General features: G+C 44.1%; 2 protein-coding genes across 3 annotated transcripts; both read right to left on the bottom strand.

Annotated features, from left to right (window-relative positions):
* Positions 1–1887: 1887 nt before the first annotated feature.
* Positions 1888–12682, bottom strand: nfil3-2 (nuclear factor, interleukin 3 regulated, member 2). 2 transcript variants are annotated; one of them, XM_035654663.1, is made up of 2 exons: positions 12403–12682; positions 1888–6368 (listed from the first exon to the last, which is right to left on the bottom strand). In XM_035654663.1, the coding sequence occupies exon 2, from the start codon at positions 5810–5812 to the stop codon at positions 3965–3967; it is 1848 nt and encodes a 615-aa protein (XP_035510556.1). In that variant the 5' UTR covers positions 5813–6368; positions 12403–12682; the 3' UTR covers positions 1888–3964. The 2 variants fall into 2 exon arrangements, with proteins under 2 accessions (XP_035510556.1, XP_035510557.1); XM_035654664.1 differs by lacking the exon at positions 12403–12682 and adding an exon at positions 11528–11690.
* A 5487-nt stretch (positions 12683–18169) lies between these two features.
* Positions 18170–21552, bottom strand: nfil3-6 (nuclear factor, interleukin 3 regulated, member 6). The gene is made up of 2 exons (XM_035654804.1): positions 21276–21552; positions 18170–20362 (listed from the first exon to the last, which is right to left on the bottom strand). The coding sequence occupies exon 2, from the start codon at positions 20252–20254 to the stop codon at positions 19043–19045; it is 1212 nt and encodes a 403-aa protein (XP_035510697.1). The 5' UTR covers positions 20255–20362; positions 21276–21552; the 3' UTR covers positions 18170–19042.
* Positions 21553–22005: the final 453 nt, after the last annotated feature.

Below are 22005 nucleotides of genomic sequence, written 5' to 3'. Positions count from 1 at the left end.
TATGCAAGCCCCGGTGCAGCAGCCGTTCAAGTCAAATCAGGAAAACAGGAGACGCAGCAAAATGCTGCAGGGAGTGTCACCTTGGTACAATCCCATGGGTGCTATGTAAGGTGGCTGTAAAGAATTCCACATTTACTGACACCCCAAAAGCCATAATCGTACAGGGACGACAGTGTGTGTGTTTTTCTTTCTGCACGTGTGTGTGAGGGAATGTGCATTAGTATGTGTGTGAGTGCATGCATGTATTTGCTTGTGTGTGTGTGACTGAGAGCATTGTGAAGGGCACTGATGCGTCAGCCTCAAAGAGGTGCTTTGTTTGCAGGCTTAGATCAAGTTAGTGCACTGGGTTAACTTCCCTCCCCTCCTGTATCCTCCCTCCCTCCTTCCCCCTTCACTGCTCCTCCCTGTGCCCTTTATGTTGTTATGAACATGACCCCATTTTGGTTTAGAAGTGGGCGGGAGACAAAGAGAAAAATTTATTGTTTAATATGTATGTGCTTACTGCATAATCAACCCAGTTGTGTAATAACACCATATTGCATTGATATGCATATGTACTGTAATTAATTTCTACAATTTGCATTTAAAGGAATATTGTGAACTAACTGAATTAAGAAGATATTTGTCGATTATTAACTATTCATACATAAGCTGTGTACTCTTCCTAAAATATGCCACCGTATAGCCTGGGTGTCTGGACTTGGACTTTGATAACACATCAGCCTTTTCTGTGTCAATACAAAGAATGCAGTGGGACTTGGCCAGGAGGTTGGCGGGACAGTTGAGCTGGCAGCAGCAGTCAGCGGCTCAGACTGTCTCTGCCCCAGCTTTGTCCTGCACATCACACAGAGCTGACTCTTTCAGTTCAGATATAGGCTGCTTAGTTCGAAACATGGTCCAGCCTGTGTTGCTCCTCTGCTATAAATATTCAGTTTTTCAGCACACCTGCTGAGTGAGATCATGTTAGAGCCGCGATGTGTTTTCGAACTGAAAGTGAGTCCTTTTAATGTCCAGTCGAGGTCATGCGGAGTGTGTCAAAAGTAATGAGACATCAAAGAGGTTTAAACATGAGTCTCAAGTGCAGAGGTTTTAATCAGTGTGTGTACCCATGTGAGGGTTTCTGTCTAAACGTGAGGGCAACATTTGATGGTATTTTCATGCATTAGGCCCATGTCTATTAGTAGAAGTAGGCCAGTGTTACATCAGACAAGCTTGCCAGGGAGTTTGCTGGCCCCACCGGGCAAAGTGTGTCACCGCGAAGCTCCTCTCATTGCAGATTAGCCCCCAATGCCAAAAAGAGTGCGTTGCCCATGAGGAATGGTAATCTCTATACAAGGCTATCTCTGCACAATGGAAACAGGGTGTGCTTGTCAAGCTTTGCCTTTGTCTAAAACTTAAGTTTTTATAACAGTCAAAAAGGTTTGAAGCACAAAAAATAGATAACCTAATAGGAAATAGGGATGTGTCTTTAAAATAGGTATAATAGTATAGCAAAAAACCTTTTAACTGCCCTCAGGGAATATTAAAGATTAAAACTAAGTATAGTTATTCTTTTTGCACCAATTTATTCTGTTTGGTTGCTGATAGTGATTCATTTTGTTATGTCAACCAGTAAGTAATGTATTACCTAACTGGCGGTTCTGGCATAAAGAACATTACAGAAGTAGATAAGATGACAAGCCAGGCTGCCAGGCTGCCAGGCTGTGATTGCTATTTTGACAGTCACTGCTATGTCTGATCAGACAGATCAAAATGGCTGCCCAGTTCGATGTTAGTCTTGCTTTGCGGGCTGTAAAAGTCGGTAATTCAGTAATAAATGTGTGTGCAAACAGGTGTCATTGTGCTATGCCACACAAACGCTGGCGAAAGAACAGAGAAAAACAGGAATTTTTCATGATATGTTGATAGAGTCAACATTCTTTTTATTTTATTTTTCGATCTTGAAATGCTCCCATCTTCCACAATGAACATTAGTGTCTTTACATACATATTCATGTCAAAAGGAAGCGATGGTAATGACCAACCAGACCAACCACCACCCATCTCTAAACACCACACTATCTTTGCCTGTTTTTTTTTTTTTTTTTTGTCCTCTTGTCTTTTTCATAAAACCATCAGCAAAACCACAAACATTACTGATTAATACACACTGAAAAAAGGGTGAGGGGGCAGGAGGAATGAGGCAAATACATGTCATCACAGTCAATAGGAGAAAAGACACAGTATAGAAAAACAGAACAACACCTTGACAAAAAAAGAGGATATAAAACCAATGAAATAAACATTACAGTGTTGTTCAAGGGTAGGGAGAGCTTTACATTTATACACAAGCACCAAAAAGCCAAACATGGTACATAGACTTGTTAAACTAGGATCCAGTGCAGGCAATTCATCATTGCCCAGTAGCAGATCTACCATGAGAAAGGGATAAATAATCCCTGAAATGAATAATGGAGGCACATGGGAAACAAGGGACATTTTCTTTCTTCATTAATTTATGCTCAGATTGTTGTTGGAGAATTTTCAATGCCGGCACCAATTTGAGAGTTTAAGAAATTTGGTTTTGCGCTTTTATTTCATATTAACTCAATTATCTGGGATCTAATATGAGCCTTAAAGGCTTGGTCACACTACAAAACTTCATCTCAACTTGTTCTGAACTCAGTGCACTGAAGTGTGTTTACATGAATGTGACCTCTTGCTTTTGCCACCAAGCATCCCATGCCTACATTACAGTTCAAACTCAAGGCTGCAGTATGTATCTAAAAAGGTCTGTACACATTCTCCGTCTATGTTCCTGTGGGCTTTTCTACAGTGATGGGCATGTGGAGAAGAGGGAAATAAATACATTGGGCCAGTGAATGGTAACAACAACAAGATATGGTTGATAAAGCTCAAAAAAACTAAAGGCTTAAAGCCTGCAGCTGGTGAATCCCACCGAATATTTAAAGGCTGGTTAAAGGTTCAAAGATCCAAACATTTTAATGAGGCCCTCGCCTCAGGAAACAACATGTTCTCCATTCAGTGCTGTTGGCGCTCCAAACCGGACGGCCATTTCTGTGTAAACAGGGCATTAACAAATGATTAATGCTAAAGCTTAACAATCAAGAGAGAGGCGTTTTAATTCGAATGGGTCCTGTAGCAACAGTGGACAATGTGGCTGTACAGTAATTGTGATTTATAATAGGATGGTCACTTTCAAAACCCTCTTTTACCATTGCAGATTTGTCGCATTTTTGTTGAATTTGTATTCAAATTTCTTTGTAAAATATATATTTATAATAGATACATATTTTCATATATCACAGTAATATACAAACCAAGTGCTCAAAAAATAAAGGTGATGGCGATCTTTTGTGAAATAATGGAGATGGTTGGGGAGAGTATGGGTTGGTAGAGGTAGGGTCTGGGAAGAGGTATGGAACTTAACATTTGTAGTGTTGGTGCTTCTTTGGTCAAGGGAATGTCCCCAGTGTACGTTTGCATTTGATTTTAATTAAGGCAGATAGCCATACATGTGTATGTTTGTCTACAGTCAGATATGTACCCGATTCATAGTACTAATAAAGCTCAAAACGTTTTGTTTTCCTACATTCTTGTTTGTAAGTGATCAAAATGTTGATGTATGCTGATGTGCTGTGCTGTATATTGTTGGGTGACAAAAGTAAAAAAAGTAGGCAGTTCCATTCCTCCTCTCATCACATAAACAAAAGTGCTTCTGTAAGTATGTAAAGGATGTAAGAAATGACAAATCTGTACAATATATACAAATATATTACAGCCCTACAAGATGTCCAGCCTTTTTGGTGATATTTGGGGTAGGGGATTAGAAAAGCCCAGCTTCCTGTCCCAAGGGCTCGAGGAGGAGATTTGATTATAGGGCAAAGGCATGATGGCAGGGTAGTTCGTAGATGAGAAATGTCTTTTGTTTAAGTTGTGACAAGTTCTAAAAATGAAATGTCACCTAATCTCGCCTCTTGTTTCGTCGTCCACCTGTCTCCTTTTTCCCACTCTCCTTCTTGGCCCCCTCTCCCAAGCCCCCCTGATTACAGGCTCCACCTAGGCTCTCTCGGTTAATGTTCTGCTGTGGCATGAGTGACAAGTAGGGATGCTGGGGCAGGGGGGGCGGCGTGGCAGAGGGAGGGGTTGTTGGGGACTCCTGGCCGGAGCAGTTGCCACCACTGCTGCTCCCGGAGCTCATGGCCCGGTGTTTGAGTCTGAGTTTGTGAGGCAACGCTGTGCCCTTCACCTCCCCCTGGGGATCCCGGCTCTGGGCCTGAGAGCAAGCCTGGGAGGAGGGCAGAGGTGAGGCAGGGTGGTGGACGCCGGTTAGATGTTGGTTGTGGTAGCTGCCCATATCTGAACAGGAGGATGAGGGGGACTCGTCATCATCTGTGGAGGCGTCTTTGTCAGAGCTGCGGGGATCTCCATCACTGGATGACGTGTCCTTGCTACAGGATCTTGACTGACCTTGGTAGTAACCCTCGCTTCTGGCCCCGCCCTCGTAGGTAAGCACAGGTGGCTCCTCGTCTTGGGCACTGAGGTATGAATGATGAGGCTGCTGGAGATGATGGTACAGGTGGGAGTGGTCGACCCCCTCCACTTGTTTGTGGAGGAGCTCTGCAGACGAATCACTCTCTTGCTGGTGCTGCTCCTGCTGCAGGTGCTGCTGAGCGAGTTGGCAAACTCTGTACACCTGTCTCTCTCCAGCCTCATTACGGCTTTCTGAGAGCTCATATGGCGGGGAGTCTAGTGTCTTCCTCTCCAGCTGTTTTGTCACCTCAGCTAGTGTCTCTGTGGAGCTCTCTGTAATAGACTCGGGCAGTCGGCTGATGCTGCTGCTGCTGCTGCTCTGCTTCTGCGCTGCCTGCTGATCGCTGTCCTGTGGCCTCGTCAGGGTTTCCACAGGATAGGAGGCACTGCTGGAGCCATACAGAATGACGCTCCTCTGGGCAGCAGGTGGGTGAGGGGCAGGCTGGGTGACAGTGTTGATAGCAGTAACAGGCTCCTGATGGGGTTGTTGTTGGTGAAGGTGCTGCTGCTGCTGTTGGCTATGATACGCAGCCTCCAGCTCCTGAGAATGCTGCTGGATCTGGTGGTGAGTGGGCACAGAGGCCAGACCACGGTGGATGTTGAACATGATCTGGGTGGTGGTGCCATTGGCAATGTCCATCTCAAGCCTGTCACCTTCTTGTTTGATCTCAAAGGGCATTGGCTCAGGGCTGTCCCTGGAGGAGCCGTCAGACATGTCAGAGAGGGAGCCCCGTGGGGAGTATTTCACAAGCTGCCTGCGTCCCGACTGCTCTGTTTCTGAGGAATCAGAGTTCATCATCACCTGAGAACCGCTAGAGTAACCACTGGAGTAGTACTGATTAGAAGAGGAGGAGGATGAGCTTCCATTTCCTGTGTTGTTGCTTCCACCAATCTGCTGGCTCTTTTCAATGTAGGAGGCGGTGCTTATAAGGCCGAAGCGCAGCTTCAGCTGGAGCAGCTCTGTCTTGAGCCTCACGTTCTCATCATTCAGCGCAATGACACGGTTCTCCAAAACCATATCATTGAGACGTCGCTTCTCACGGGAGCGCTTGGCGGCCTCATTGTTTTTGCGCCGTTTCTCCCAATAGGAGGCATCCTTCTTCTCATCAGAAATAAACTCGCGCTTTCGCCTGCAGTTCATATTGGGTTTGGGCTTGATGAGGCGCCCCAAACGGGCTGGACTCCCTTGGACAGAAGAAGACTCTTCATAACCATCGAAGGTCTCAAGGCAGTTTAGGTTATTCCCTGAGTTTTTGAGAGCTGAAGTCAGATTTTCCATTCTTGTCTAGTGGCAGCCAGTTTGAAATGTTTCTTGGGCGACTGGGGAAGAACCAGGTCAGAGGTCAAAGGGAGGAGGGAGCGGTGACAAAAACAATCTTTTGAAAATTTTCTCTCAAAGTTCTTGGTCTGTTGTATTACAGATTCAGTGTAGATATGACAGGAGGAGACTCAAGTGTCCAAATTAGCCAGAAAGATAAAGTACAGCTGGAGTTCAGCATTAGTAACCCTCATTTATCTACTTGACGGGTTTTTGGTTCAGTGTCCAGACTTCAAAGTATCCCTGACCCTAAATGGATCAGATCAGTCTTGGAAAAAGCACAAATGTCCTCAAAGTTGAGTGGATGAGGCAATTTTCTTTTTTTCCTCTTGCTTTCCGCTGTTTAGCAAAGGAACAGCAGACTGAGTTAAGCTGGCGGAGAAGCGTCCTAGATCTCCGCGTAAACAGCAGGATGTAGGTCGGCCCGTCTACCTCAGCGTGTCAGTCTCTTGGGGAGCCTTGCTCTCGCTCCTCTGTCTGTCTCTCTTCTCTCTGCGGTTGACTGCAAGATGAAAGGCTGGAAAGATAAAAACAGAAAAAAAAAGATATGTTAATCCATGTGGACTGCTGGTGCTCCGTTATGCACTCATATCAGACTTTAAATGATTTCTTTCCAGACATCTTTTGTCAATTCTCCTGACATTGTTTTTCTTCTAAGCATGCCTAGTGATCAAAGGCACATTTATACACCCAAACAGCTTCCCTTTACTGTTTTGGCATGTCTGTCTTAAACCAACAGTGTTGCCCCTGACAACCAATAAATGGTCACTAGACTCCACTGTCTGACCTTTTGGCCTCGCTATTGATCTGCTTCGTCTGCAGCCTATGACCCCTGACCCTTAACCTGGCCGTCTGATGTTGACTTTTGTGATGTAATGAGTTCATTGCATGGCTGATTCTGTTTCAGCTTGTCATCTAGTAGTTATAAAGGCATCCATATAATGTTTTGTAGATTTGGAAATATCTGAGGACACATTGTTTGAGGCAGTTGAAGCCAAAATTAAACGACATTTAATTAAAAGAAATGGCATATGTAGCAACTGAGGCAAATGCACACATTTAGAGTAATAAATTGCGTAACGGCAGAGGAATTGCATCAGTCTGACACATGCTGAGAGGACAGAAATGTTTCTATTTAAGGATTTACAGGATCTTTTTGTTTGCCTGATGAGTATTTGGGCCAGACAGAGCAAAGGCTGAGTCAGACGCAGGGCTGGTGGGGTTCCCAGTATCCATTTTAGAACATTTTACAAAAAGAAAAAACCCTCCATGAGGGACAGCCCAGCGCTATTCCACTGTGAAACCCATAGACCAGCCCCCCCCCTCCCCCTCTCCCACACCACCACACTCCCTCCTACATGAGGCTTAACACATAGAGAGACTAGGCAGTGCTCATCCGTAGAGGAATGTGGCAGCATTCTTCGCCAAAACAACTCAATGCCAAATCAATGATGCAGAGTGAGCAGATAAGGCAGACAAAGGCAGCAGCCAGTGCAGGTCAAGGATAAAGAGGCTGAGACTGGGGCGAGAGATTTGGAGGTGTGGGGGCAGCTGGGAGGTGTGGCATTGATAAATATAGGTCAAGGGCCCCTGGAAAGAGAGGAGGCGGGACATGGGCAAGAATAACACGGCCTGTTAGCATTTGAGTGAAACCCGAGGGTGGTCGGAAAGTCTCATAACTATGAAGATTAGTGACTCAGAGCTCAAATACAGCAGGGAGCCCTCTGTAATGAGCTGAACAGGTGTGCCTCCAGACAAAACCAGTAGGATGTTGTAATTATTGGGGTATAACACCAATTAATTCAAAGGAAAAGTAATGTTTTTAAATGAGTTCTTCTGTTTTTAGCCATGTTAACAGCATGGATCCAGGGATGACCGTGTTGGTCCAGACTAGAACATCTCAGCAACTACAATAAAAAAAATTGTATTTGGCTCAGATATACCATCCTAATGAATTTGGTGATTTCCTGACTTTTCCTCTAGTGCCACCAGCAAAAACCCAATAATCAAATACATTTTTCTAATATCTAATATCACAGGATAGACTCTTCCTGGAAAAATAATTAGCTCATATGTGTTGGTATTGTGCGTCCGCATGACTTTCAGAAATGTAAGACAGAAACAAAACAAAAAACAGACTCTCCCTACTTAGATTATCATAAAGTTACACAAGATCACATTCATTTTTACCAGCTGCAGTAAATGTGTGTTACTTAACATCTGTACTCCTAGGTTAAACTGCATAAGCACTATTACACTGTCTGAATCTGTAATCTCATAATCTGGCAAGGTGTTTGCACTGGTTGTACTCTGCTCTTCGTCAGGATCTGACACCATTACATAACTACAGGCGTATCCTCGCAGTGGATTTCAGCCCAGATTCTGGGAAAAGGGAGTTTTTCACCTCTAAAATGCAGACGGTGGCAGGTTTTTCTAATTTAATCTAAGCAGCTACATTACATTATAAATGTATTTGTTTTAAAGTGTCTGGATTCCCCCACTCCAGGCTTTGGCTCAATGGTTTAAGGTTATCCACGTGAGCCTCTGACATGTGGCTGTTAGACACGAGAGAAAAAGAATGAAGGGAGAGACTTTTTTTCTCAGCATGTCCCACTGACCCAGAAACTGGGGACCGACCGCACTCTGTAAACACAAGTCTAGCTGCCTCCACTGTACGGCTCACTGGAATATAGGTCAGCCGAGCTCCGGAGAGGTGAAGCATCGAGAGGCAAGGGAGAGATCAGAAAAAGACAAAAAGAGATGGGAAGACAAAAAGAACAAGGAGGCGCAGAGAATTAGAGCATTGTCTAAATATAGACGGAGGTGAGAGGAAGTGGAGCGGAGACAAAGAAATGGAGGGAATCAATGAGGGAGTTAAAACAAAGAGAGGGCTGGAGAAGAGATCATACTGTAGCTGGGTAGGGGGGAAACCAGAGGCAATTGCGACAATGTTGGTATTGCATCAATAGAAGGAATGTGTCACCCATAGCAACAAAAAGGGGGAAACAGAAAGGGCAGCCAATCATATCGGACTTTCTCTCCCTTCCTCTGAACCAGTGGCTTGACATGGCCAAAAGCAGATGGTGAGAAACCGGCGTTCTGTAACAAAAGGAGTGTGATTGACGTCAGCCAGTGCGTGTATTGCATATCTGTCCTACAGTCAGGACGAGCTAGCCACATGAATGAACCCTTGTGTTTAATTAACTCCCAGTGGTGGCCCTCGCTTTTTTCTGTGCGTTCGTGTGCCTCTTCCTCTGTAGCGCCCCTTGATATTCGCCCGTGTGAATGAGCGTGAATCATACCGACCTACAACGTGTTGTGACTCTCCTTCACAGCTCAGCCTGTGAATCCATTTCATTCACACTGTTTGGAATCAAAATTACAACAGATTTAACGTTTCCGGAGCCACAACAGCCGAGACATGGCGGATAAATCAAACTGCTACCAAAAGCCATTTTATTTGCATGCATAAATTATATTTTCCAGCTCAAATACACAAATACATCCCGCTGAAGCAAGCAAACCTACACAGTTCCACACATTGCACACATTTACTTGACCTAGATCACTCTTTCCGATTTATCATGTTTTCTTCACGTGTCATCACTGGGTCTCTGTGGCACTTGTGGAATGATAGCACAGTAAAAGAATCTGAGTCGCACCCGCTCACACACAACTGCAGGGCCTGCACCGCAAAAGTCTAAATGTGGCAATGAGCTTTGGAAACAGTGGACTGAGTTCAAACCCCTGCACGTGTTTCTGTGGAGTTTCAGGAAATGGGAGCAGGTCTTTAAAATAAAATGAAGGGGGGGGGGCTGCTTCAGAGAAACAGGGGAATGATGAAACTGCTGCCCACCCCCCCGGGAAGAATGCTATGTATGGCACGTGGTGCAGGATTGGGGGTCATGGGTGGGGTCTACTTGAATTCCAAGTCTGGGGGCTGACTTTATCTTCCCAAGAAAAAGCAGGAGGGAGAGAGAGAGAGAGGGACTAGGAAATCGGGCAGCATGCCAGCAAGGCGGAGTCCTTATCCAAGCTAGATCCTTGTTCCACGAACACACCATATAACCCCTCTCTGGGAAGGAAAAAAAAAAAAGCAGGGTGACTCAGTCCATGTGTTGCACCAGTCACATGTGCTCCTGTGGCCTACTAAATGCTGTAATTCGCCTCTGTGCTGGCTCCAAACCTCAGCACAATAACAAAGCACGGCCCTCATCTTTTATCATCTTACATGTGCCAGGAAACGCAGAGAAAGTCAAAAGGCCACAAAGTGGGACAGGAAGGAAACCTGATCCATACTTCTGACTATAACAGGTTCTTATTAATTAAAGCTGGACACAGACGGTTTAATCAACCCTGAATAACCACAGTTGTCTCAGCAGTCTAGATCAGTGATGCAATAGGCGGTTAAGCTATTTTTTCCACCAGGTATTTTTAAATACTTGGTGGAAAAAAGTGCTTTTTGTTTTTTCAAATAAGTTCTGATAAGTTAAATGGTATTTATTTATGCTTTTTTTTAAATCAATGTGCCAATCTTCTATTTCTGCATGCCTGCTTCGTTTCTTTGTTATGGCGGGCGAGGATTTATTTTGGTGGGGGTTTGATTCTGCCTTTCTAGTCAGCGGCGGTTGTGAGCCTCACCCCCCCACCTCCCTCCTCCCACAGGACTACTGTGACCTACATTCATAGCTGGCATAGAGACCCAGTGTGTGCGCCAACCAATTGGCAGCGGTGGCTCCGCAGCAAAGCGCAGCGCTGCATAGCCACAGACTGAGGGTTTCCGCCGATTGCATAATCTGCCCCTTTCTTTAATCCATTTTAATTATTTAATTCATTTATTATGCAACATGCATAACCTCTCCGATGTTTCCTACACCTCGTATAGCTACAGATGCGGCACATGCACACCTCACAATGCGTAAAATGCGTAGAGCCACGCTGCACTCCACTGGGGAGAGACAGACTGTCCTGGACACTTTCACAACAAAATCTGAAGTCATTCTTTTAATCAAGAGAAAATCTCTGCTGTTATGTGTCAATTATATGGATACAAACTGCTATTACACGTGATGCCTTAACGCAGAGGAAAGCTGCAATAGGCGAGGGGGGTGGACATGCCCACGTGCTGTGTATAAACCACAAAGCCGGTGTAGGAAATAAAGCCAACAGGAGTTTCCATACAAAACAAATTGTAAAACAACACATAAAATCTCTCGGCTTTGTTACATATGCACCTACAGGTTATGACAGCATTTAACACCACTACCGGTCCAGTGCTGGACTGCAGCCAAACGGAGTTGTTTATAGTCCATTTTAAGACCATATGTATTGTTTAATTCCGCCTTCCAGTAGGTTGGGCGCAAAGCAAAAAAAAAAACCAAACCTCTTATCATTCACGTAGCAACACATTGTGAGAAATATGTTACCCCGCATTCCTGCTTTGTTGCCCTGTCTGACAAATTGTCTTCATGCATATTTAATCGGATCCCCAGTCATCCGTGCACGCATCCAAAATTCAACCCAAAACAGACGCGTCTCAACAAACAATACACCTTTTCACCTGCTGCGTTATTATAAAACCATACTGCTCTAGTGGCTGTCAACTGAGCTGCCCAGGAACACTTGGGCACATCTGACCCACATTTGATATCCAGATGTTCTGGATCCACACCTCACCTGGCGCTCCTCAGAGCCCGTGAACTTCACCACTCTTCATCCTTTCTATTGGCGGCGCGTTAACAAAGCGAAGGAAGTCCAACGGAAATGTCCACATGGTGGATGGTCGTGCCTCTCGGTGTGCGCTGGATTCTTGTGTTGTGCTCCTTCAGACTGCCAGCCTACTAAAGGGTTAACCCGGAGGGCTGCACAGCCGCGTTAACCTTTACAAAGAGCTGCTACACGTGACGGAGAGAAGTGTGTCCTCGGAGCCTGCATGGGATTTTTCCAGTTGTCCGCATGGACTACTAACCCAAAAGAGCAGATTATAAATACGCCTCTGCAACGTTTAAACACTGGACATTTAATGACATCCTCTTTATGTAATAATAATAATGATGTTAATTATCTAAAATCAGGTGCATTCATAAACCGTAAGGGGTTAAAAAGATGGAACTGGCCCCTAAACGCACCACAACAAACCGTGAATATATAAATGAGTGTATTATGCACCACAACACAACAGTGCGGATGTGTTGACCCTGCCTCATTACAACTGTGGCACCGCTCCAACATTCACCTCAGTGTTTCCAGCAGACCCACCGCACCTTTTTCTGAAGGAATCCCACAACCTCTGGCTACCCCCCCTTTCCTCCCCCTACCTCTCTCACACACACAGACCCTCACACAGTCTTCAGAGGAGGGAAAACAGCCTCGCCTTGACATTGAGAAGATGCACTCAAGCACCAAAACAAACACCCTGGAGTTTAAAAAAAAATAAAAAATGCCGAGAAAAAAGCGAGAGTATTCAGAGCAGCCTGTGCACCATATCCAAGTGTGTTTACATTCAAATGATTCATTTCATGCTGCAGTTATTGATAATAAGAGAAACGTACCTTTTTGTTTTGTGTGAAAATGACTCCACTGAGGGTACAAACAGCTCTGTCCCTGTCCAACAATCCGCTTTGCGCTCTGGCTGTCGGTCTGCTGTCCTCACACACACTCACACACACCGTCCGTCACTTTCAAAACACCAGCTCTCCGATTAGTGCAGGTATATGCGGGAGTGTGAACACAGTGTGGCTTGTTTTCAGTGCGCTCCTCATGTCATGTTTGCTCTCTCTCTCTATTTCCTTCTCTCTCTCTCTCTCTCTCTCTCGTTCTCTCCTCTGCCGCTCCTCTGCTCGTCTGCTCCGCCTCGCCTTCGCGTCTTCTTCTTGCTCGTCTCTCTGCTTCTGCTCAGAGTCTCTAAATGTATGTTAGTAGGTCAGTTGTTGCATAACAGAATGCTTTGGGTGCCTAGTCACGTTTTTTGTTTCTCTCTCGGCTCTGCCCCCTCCCTCTCTGCTCGCCTTCAAATCCTGTTGCAGGAGAGGAGATGCAGGGGGAGGAGAAAGGCCTGTAGGGGGGAGGGACTAGGCTCTAAGCCAGACTCAGTCAGATGGAGGCCAGTGATACCCTTAATAAGGTTACTAGACATGGCAAAAAGCAGGACACATGGAAACAAGCAAAGACGTAAAAAGAAGCTGTTTTACCCACCACAGCCGGTGTTTTGGGAAAAGCAAATTCTCATCCTTTGCATGGGCTTACCAGACTTTGTCAACCACCTGTGTGGCTTTCTGAGTAACTGAGTTCTATTTAATTTTTTAGGAACATGAAACATAATATTTCATAGGTCATTTTTCATGTGAGTGTATAATACGCGGCTGAATATAGGATTAGAATGGAGCCTGTTTCTTTTTATCTACATGACAAACCAAACACTGGCTGTAGATAGGGCCTTTCGTGTTTTGCGGCCTGTTCTCATTCCCAGGTTGTCAAATATAGACGTGAGTGGTGTTCAGTTGGTTGCTATTTACAGCTTCACCACTAGATGCCACTAAATCCTTCACACTTGTCCTTTTCCCCACTTGGGGAAATATTGGCTTTCTGTCCTGATGAGAGTTAGACAGGAATATTGATACCATTCATGTCTGTATGGTAAAAAAATGAAGCTACAGCCAGTAGCTGGTTAGCTGAGCTTAGCTTAGCATAAAGACTGGAAAAAGGGGAAACAGCTAGTCTGTAAAACAAGCTGTTTTTAACATTTTGTTCTTTGTATAATTAAACAAACAAGATATAAGATGTTAATTAGTGAGCTTTAGTGGTGGTGGTAGGTGGATTTGTTACCCTCACACAGAGCTAGGCTCGCTGTTTCACACTCTTTCTAGCTGAAAGCTGTAGCTTGGAAGAAAGTGCATAAGGGTATTTCCAAACAGGTCAAACTATTGCTTTAAGTGCTGTAATTCTCTTCAAGTTAAAGATCCAGTGTGCAACATTTAGGAGAATCTATTGGCAGAAATGGAATATAATAAGTATGTTTTCATTACACCACCTGAGTATAGGAATAGTTGTGTTTTTGTTTTGTTAGAATGAGCCTTTTTTTACCTACAGACACCGGGGGTTGCCTTTCTTGGAGTCCGCCATGTTTCTACAGTAGCCCAGAATGAACAAACCAAACAGTGGTTGTAAATAGGGCTTTTAGCACATTTGTGTTTGCCACTTTGTACTACTACTGCATTTCAGATGGTATTATTGTACTTTTTACTTCACTGCATTAGTCTGACAGCTATCATTACCCGTTACTTTGCAGATAAAGGTTTGACATTCTAATGATGATTTATATTTTAAATATGAGGTTATAAAATAGGATTTATTGTTTTAGAAATCTTACCCAGCCAAAGGTGAAATACACACTCATTAAAATAAGATCCCTCTCAACCAACCACAACATTAAAATGCTACTTTTAACTTCAGTAACATCAGTAAAAAATAATATAACAACCGTAGGAGGACCATGTTTTATGCATAATGATTACTTTTACGTTTGATGCTTTATGTACATGTTGCTGATACTGTTTTAAATTTAGAAATTATATTTAAAAACTGTTCTAGAAATAAGTGTCTGTATTTTGAAACAAAGAAGACTAATCCAGTTAATCTGCGTTGAAAATAAGTATTTTTACTACACCATCACTGCATCCATTTAGAAGCTGGTCATATGTTTTGTATTAAAAAATCAGCAAAATATGCAGATAATATAGTAGAGTAGAAGTATAAAGGACAGTGGAACAGAAATACTGATGCAACTACTCACCTACGTATGTCTGTGTGTGTGAGAGTTGGTGGGTTTGTTCTACCTTATTACCCCCTGCCCCATCACGGCCCACTGCACTAATGGACAAACGTGGCGTTCCTGTATTAAAGAGGTATTCTGCAAACTCACTGTGTTTTCAACTCCGAGTCATTGTTGTAAGTACATGAATACAAGTGAAACATTTTGGTTTAATAGTTACAGAAGCAAGCCTGGCACTCACAGTGTCTGTCACTGTATTGTTGCAATAAGCTGAATCTACTTCGTACCATCAAGTGTTGAATGAGCATGTTAAACCAGCTCCTCTGGCCAGAATGCAACCATATTGTGTAATTGAAGCACATTGTGTTTTGATTCCTCTTGATCACAAGGCATGAAGCACGGGAGAGACTCGACACAAAGAGCAGGGGAGTTAAACTATTCAGTTAATGTCTCTCCTCTGAATTAAACACCATCCTTTGAGTAATTGAAGAACAGGCTTTTGAATAAGCTCAAGCAGTTGAATGGCCATGTATCACACTCTCATGTGCATCAGAGTGTATTTAGATGAGACCTATGTGCTTTGTGATTATTTCTATATAGCTCTCATTCAGTTGCAGGCAGGAAAGCAGCATATAAACTGCACTTGACACTGTGCAGTTTGGATTGTCGTTGAAGCAACTCCACGTGTCAGATAGCCATCTTTCTCCATCCTGCTCCAGACATAGGGACGGTAAAGGTCTGCTCAGTGTCTCAGTAAATGCGCGGCACAGTGCATTATCCACAGAGTGATTTAAACTAGGGGAAAAAAGAGGCCTGAATGGATGCCTTGCAGGCTGACGTCTGCTGCGGATATGTTCATTATTTCCTTTTATCTTCAAGGCTGTGCTATCTTTTGCATGGGAGTGAAAGAGGGTGTATGTGTGTGTGAGTGTGAGTGTGTACGTCCAGAAAACTTGTACCCTTGCCTTTTTCTTCATAGTTAACCTTTCCCGCAAAGATGTAAGCAGTTACAGTAACATTTGTGTGTTTGGTGCATACGACTGCATTAACTGCAGCGACTATTCTGTATCATTGGATTTTTGTGTGTCCTTGAAGGATGATGAGCAGTTTTCAGCTTGGATGCTACAGAAATTATTTGTTATTGTGCTCTGTTTGTTGACTTCACTCTGACTGACTCTCTGTCTCAATTATGCAAAGTGACCTTTTTTGTTGCTAGTTCTTAATTTGGGATTCTGTGTTATTGTTCTTTTTATACACCCGGTTAGAGCCTGTAAATTAGGCCAGATTTGTGAAGTTGCTACAGCCATATTTTTATAAGTTCAGCATTCACTTCACACCTCCTGTGACACTGCATATTCAGTGGGTTACCCCAAATGTGCAGCCTACAGATTTGAACTAAATATAAGTCACCATTCCTTTGCACCTCTTTGTTTCCTTCTTTAACTGGAGGATACAAACAGCGCTGAAAGAGCAGAGGCATTGGCTGTGAACTTGGATCCCCCTCCCCCCATAAAACACACACACTCTCTCTCTCTCTCTCTCTCTCTCTCTCTCTGTGTCTCTCTCTCTCTGTCTCTCTCTCTTTCTCTCTCTCTCTCTTTCTGTCTCTGCAATACTCCCTCTCTTTTGCACCCCATCCTTATCCCCACCCTGCCCAACGTTTTCCCCCCTTCCAGCTATGTCTGCAAGCGTTCCCATGGCAACTGTCGCACTGCCTGCCTAGCAACAGGCTTTATCCTTTCACTGGAAAAAAAAGGGGGGAACAGAATGGGGGGGAAGATGGGGTTGCGTATTTATTTTTTATTTTTTTAATGGATGCATGAATGTGGGTGAGGACGGTAGTGTAACAGCAGCATGTTGCGGTGGATTCATTAAATCAGACTCTCTTCTTCTCTCCGCTCCACATCTGCAGTGTCTGCCTTGCCTCTACCTTACTACGTTTCCATTTCACCACAGGCTTTCTCCAATTTGCTATTTATACTTGCAAAATGTTGCTTTTCCAATCTGTTTTTGGGGAAGAACTGTAGCCAAAATTAGTCTCTATATTTCTAAATTCTAGCAGAGTTACAAACAGATCATCTAATTACAGGATATATCTGTTTTGTCCCAGCTTCCTACAATGGATATGAAATGAGAATAAATACTTTTTGCATAAAAAGATCATCTCTGTAGTAATAAAATACCATAAGACATAAGACATACTAAGCCAAATCAATTATTAGAAGATTTTTCATAACAAATAATAGCACTGACCTGAAATAACAACATATTATGGCATCAAATATTTTTCTCCTCTAAATTAATTTGACCTTTTAATACTAGAGCGTCAGTTTGTGCATGATTCTACCTGCATACCTATCACTCATCTCCATGCCAACTAACTTGCTAAGCTGCAAGAACAATAAAAATCGCAGGGATCCATAGCATGATTCATATCTTGTGGTGTATGGTGAAACACAGACACTGGGGCTCCATCGTGATGATGAATGTGCTGTCTTTGCTGCCCCCTGGTGACTCAAAAGTAGCATGATTTTTTACAAATTCCCAACTATAGGAAAGGGAGTAGGCGCCCCAAAACTGTTGAAATTCAGACACTTCAGACACCATATGTGTACTGACAGTAGACACACTGCAAAAGGGCCACAAAAACATTTTCTAGTATGCATGTGACTGCATGGCTCCGTCGAATTCATGCTATGCGTTCTTCGTTGAATGAATTCCCCGCCAGCGCTATAATTAAAGCTCTCATGTTCTGAAGGTTTGTGATAGAACTGTTGAGTAATAGCAGACACACCCACTGTCTCTGTCTCTGTCTGGCTGTCAGGCTGTCTTGCATCCCGTAGGGACTGTCGGAGACAAAGCTGCCAAGTGCACAACTCCTCTCTTCACCGCCTGCGTTTGTCAGCACTTGTCTGCTAGGCCTTACCCTTGTCTTGTTCTCTTTTACCTGCTCTCTTATTATGCCTTATAATTATTTATTATCTGAAATTATATCCTGGCTCAATTGAGCAATGTGACATTTTAGGTGTTTGCTTTAGATGTTTTAATTGTATTGCTGTATGCTATTTACAGTAATGTATGTTATGTAACAGTTTGGCATTGATCTGTCAGGGTTCACAGGGGAACTCCAGTGATCTATTATTGCACCTCCAAAGAGTTTGGTGTATTAAAAAAAGAATAGACAAAATCAAAGCAGCAGAGGCTGACATATACTGACTTTTACTCTCTGGTCTGGGTCAAGCTCCAAAGCGCTACACTTCCTCAAACATGCACAACTTAGTAGCACTTCTAGACCTCTTAGACCCCTATTGCCTCCTAAATGCCCACCTCTTTCAAACAGAGCAACTCATGTTTGTTACAGAGGCTTTCTTTTAAAATTTAAGTCTCAAGCCCACGCTGAAACAACCCTGATGACGTCATTTTATCAACCTTTAAAGGGCTCCCTCCAGAGCTACTCACAGGTTTCTACTTGCTGACTAGTAAACCAAACTTCATGTGTAAAATTGGCCCCTTTAAGGTTTCCTCAAGTAACAACCAACTCACCACCATGATGTTGAATCTGTCAAATTTATTTTTAATAAGAAAATGTACAGAAAGACAGCAGAATTCTTGTCATCACCTCAGTACAGATAACATGACAGTAATAAAACATATTCAAACCAGGCATGAGATGTGAAACACCAAAACAGTACATGTTACAGTGTTTAAAAGGACGTCCTTGACAGTGTGACACATAACAAGTTATGATAAACAAGCCCAACACATTTTTACGTGTGAAAACAGATTCAGAACAAACCCTTCTTTTTAGCCTTCAAGACCAATGGAGGTTTGGACAGCCAATCGTTTTATTTCTGGGTGTATTTACTGTCTGTCTCTGCTTGTGTTTACGTGTTCTAGCAGACCTGTCTCAGTGGTGGGAAACTTGTGCAGCAAGTCACAACCCCTCTAACAACAAAACTGCAAACACTTCCTCCGTCATGGTGCCTTAAAAAACCTGCTGGCTGACTTCCAATTGAATTAAATGTGGCTCCAGAACCTGTTCTCTCTTAGTAATGTGAGGCCATTAATTCGATCTTGAATTGTGTAATGATGTCACGTAAACAGTTTTATGTTGTGTGGTTTTTAGTTGTCACAGTGTATGGAGTAGAGGAACTAGTGCACACTTAAATTACAGATAGGACTCCCTGTCTGAGCAACACTGACTGGAGCTGAGTTTAAGTAGTTTTTAAACAGCAGGTTATGAGATGAATGTTTATAGACATTTATTACAATATAGTACAGTATTTAAAATAAAAACAACACATTAGTTTGTTAGACTTGAGAGTTAGGTTTTATCAGAGTTTCTAAGCTCGCTCACAGCAAAACTCTGTCCTTAAAAGTCTAGACGTTGGCAAACACTGGCTGACTCACAGCTCTGGTCCTCAGTTGACTTTGGCCATGAGCTGTTCTGTAAAAAGCTTCTTCAGCTGCGCGACCTCCTCACTCAGAGAGTTGAGCTGAGACTTCAGGTGAGTGTTCTCGTGCTTATACTGGACCTCTGTTTGTCCTTGCGTCAGAGGAGGCTGGAGGTTGCATCCGGCAGCGTTATATTGGGGGGATTGTCTCCCCCTCCTGCCTTCCTCCCCCTCCAGCTGCTGGAGCCAGGAGCCGGTACAGTACCCTCCCGTTTCACCTCCACTCAGTCCTTTAGGGGCCTCTCTTGGACCTGCTGTGGATAGCGCAGGGCTGCGTCTGGCGCTATCCCCTGCAGTGTCGCCCACATCTCCGCTGCCGGGCGTCTTGAAACGTAGCTTGTGGGGAAGGTTTTTCATTGCCTCGGCTTGGTCCAACCTCTCTGCGCTGAGTCCTACAGTGTGGTGGACATCAGCAGGTGAGTGGTGGAGGTCATAGCCCAGCTCCTCTGCTCTGTGTGGTGATAATTTCCCATGGTCGCTCAGCCGGTCTTCAAAGAAGATCGGGCTACCCACGCTAGACCCCCCTGGCGTAGAGAACCCGGAGTCCTCTGACATGTTACCAGCATCCCTGGAGCCCCTGGTGCTCAACTGGCCCGTCTGGTTGTTCGGATGTGAGGCTGAGGAACTGTGGACGCCTCCGTCCCCTCTGTGGAGGTAATAGTGAGGAGTCAAGGTTTGAGCGCTGTGGTGAGGAGCTGTAGTGAGGGGTAGGATAGGGGTGTTGGAGGGGTCTTTGACCAGGCCAAAGCGGAACTTGAGGGCCAGCAGCTCTGCCCTGAGGCGAGCGTTTTCCTCCAGCAGAGCCAGAACGCGGCTCTCCAGGACCATATCGTTCACACGCCGCTTCTCTCGCGAGCGCTTGGCTGCCTCGTTGTTCTTCCTCCTCTTGTCCCAGTAGCCCTCATCCTTCTTGTCAACCGGGATGAACTCGCGCTTGCGCCGGATGCTGGAAGAAGGACTCTCTTTGCGTTTGACGGCAGAGGTGCGACCCAGCAGGGAGCGCGCCAACAGGCTGCTGGAGGTCAGGATGGACACCGCTTCGTCTGTGAAGGACATAGACCCTGCCTCTCCTCCTCCTCCTCCGCCTCCACTTGGAGTCAGTGCTGCAGGGGACTCCAGAGCCTGGAGCACAGCCACCTCCTGCTGCCCCCTCATCTGTTGAGACTCCTCGTCAAACATCACGCCTGTCAGGGGTCAAGTGACTCTTTCCTGGCTGCTAAGAGTGGAGAGAACCGCTGTGTGGTGCTGAGTGCTCGCTGTACTCTCAGGATACAGCAACAGTGCCACCTAGTGGTCAAAGTGGGAAGGAGAAGAGGGATTTAGTGGTTATGCAAGAGCCATTACAACACAATATTATGTAACCCTATTACATCTCTCTAATAAAACGGGAGCGACTTGTACCATAACCTTGCAAGCCTCATTATACTTTCAATATGCCACAATGTGTGTTGTAAACACAAAGATACTCAGTCAGACCAGACTTTTGGCTTTTCTATAAGCATCCAGCACCTGTTTTAAATAGAAGATGAAATAAATCTCCATTTCAATGCGACAGTAACCTGTTAACATTCTAACCTACATTTATATTTAAGACATAAACTAACATTTATTTGTTCTCCTTGTTATCTTTATTAGGGCAATTAAATAATTCGTCATCGGTTTCCGGTCTGGCTGTTTCACTTGCTTCATCAGCACTGACCCACATGCCTGACAGGGACATGCTGATCTCCTGTCGGCTGCTTTTAAATATCTGAGCTGACCTTCTTACACACAAAAGCATCACTGGCATTTGAGACTTCAATTTAGATCTACAGGCAACAATTGAGAGTTGTTGCTCTTTAAATCTTAACATGTTGCAACTTCCGTCCTTGGTGAACTTTATCTATATTAAAGTAAACCGGCTCTTTTCCTGCAGGCTATAAGCCTAAAATTCAGTATAACATGAGCGAATAAAATGTTGGAATAACAACATAACTTAACATTTAAACTTAATCCCACATCAGTTTAAAATGACAACATACATTATAAAAGAAGCTAATAAAGCAGATTTGAGATCTGTTACATGCTATATAGACCATTTGGCATTTATTTATTACACTTATTCTAACGCTTTCATGTCGTGGTTTCATTTAGCGAGTGGCCATGATTAAAACTTTTGAAAAAAAGAAATCAAAATCTGTATTTAAAAGAATCATTTTACCTCTGAAGATTGATCAGTTTTCTGCTCCGATGCGCATGAGTCCTCCGCCTCTTCCAAACGTCTCCTTGTCCGGTTCAGGAAGAAGCGCTTTTATCTGTCTCCCTCTCTGCTTTAACACCGCAGTTCCACTCAGCGCTGTTAACGTTACTTAATATTATCATCGGTGTGCCGCACCTCCACTCTGCTCCACTTGGAATAGCGCAGCTCCTATTTGTAACGTTGAGTTCAGCTCAGGACGGTCCCTATCCTCACTTGAACCAGCGGGGCCCTTTTTGTGTGTGTGTGTGTTTCTGAGACCGCCTCCCTCTGTGATCCCCCCCCCCCCCGCCATCCAAAGGAAGAGCTCCTATCGGCCTCTCACATAGCATAGCAGTCTAGGGCCATCATCATCATCATCACCATCGTCATCATCTCACCTCCCTAGCCCCGCCCCCTCTGACAGGATAATCTTCCCATAACAATTAGGTAATGTTGCGCCTCTCTTTCTCTCCCATAAAGATGCACTTACTGTGAGTCAGTCTTGCAAAATAAGTATATAACTCAGTCGATATAACTCATAGTATAAACAGTGAGCTATGTGTCATAGTGCTTGATATAATGTCCTGGTTGGGGTCTTGGTGACCCTGACCCCTCTTTAACAGCTCTACAACAAACCTACCAGATCATTCTTTTATCAGCTTGATACTTTCTGACTCTTTTTGCTTATAAACCTGACTTTGAACTGATGACG

Source organism: Morone saxatilis, unplaced genomic scaffold (assembly GCF_004916995.1).
Source record: "Morone saxatilis isolate NCDOM2014 unplaced genomic scaffold, NCSU_SB_2.0 Contig14, whole genome shotgun sequence".
Lineage (NCBI taxonomy): Eukaryota > Metazoa > Chordata > Actinopteri > Moronidae > Morone > Morone saxatilis.
This window is presented reverse-complemented; position numbering and strand designations above follow the sequence as displayed.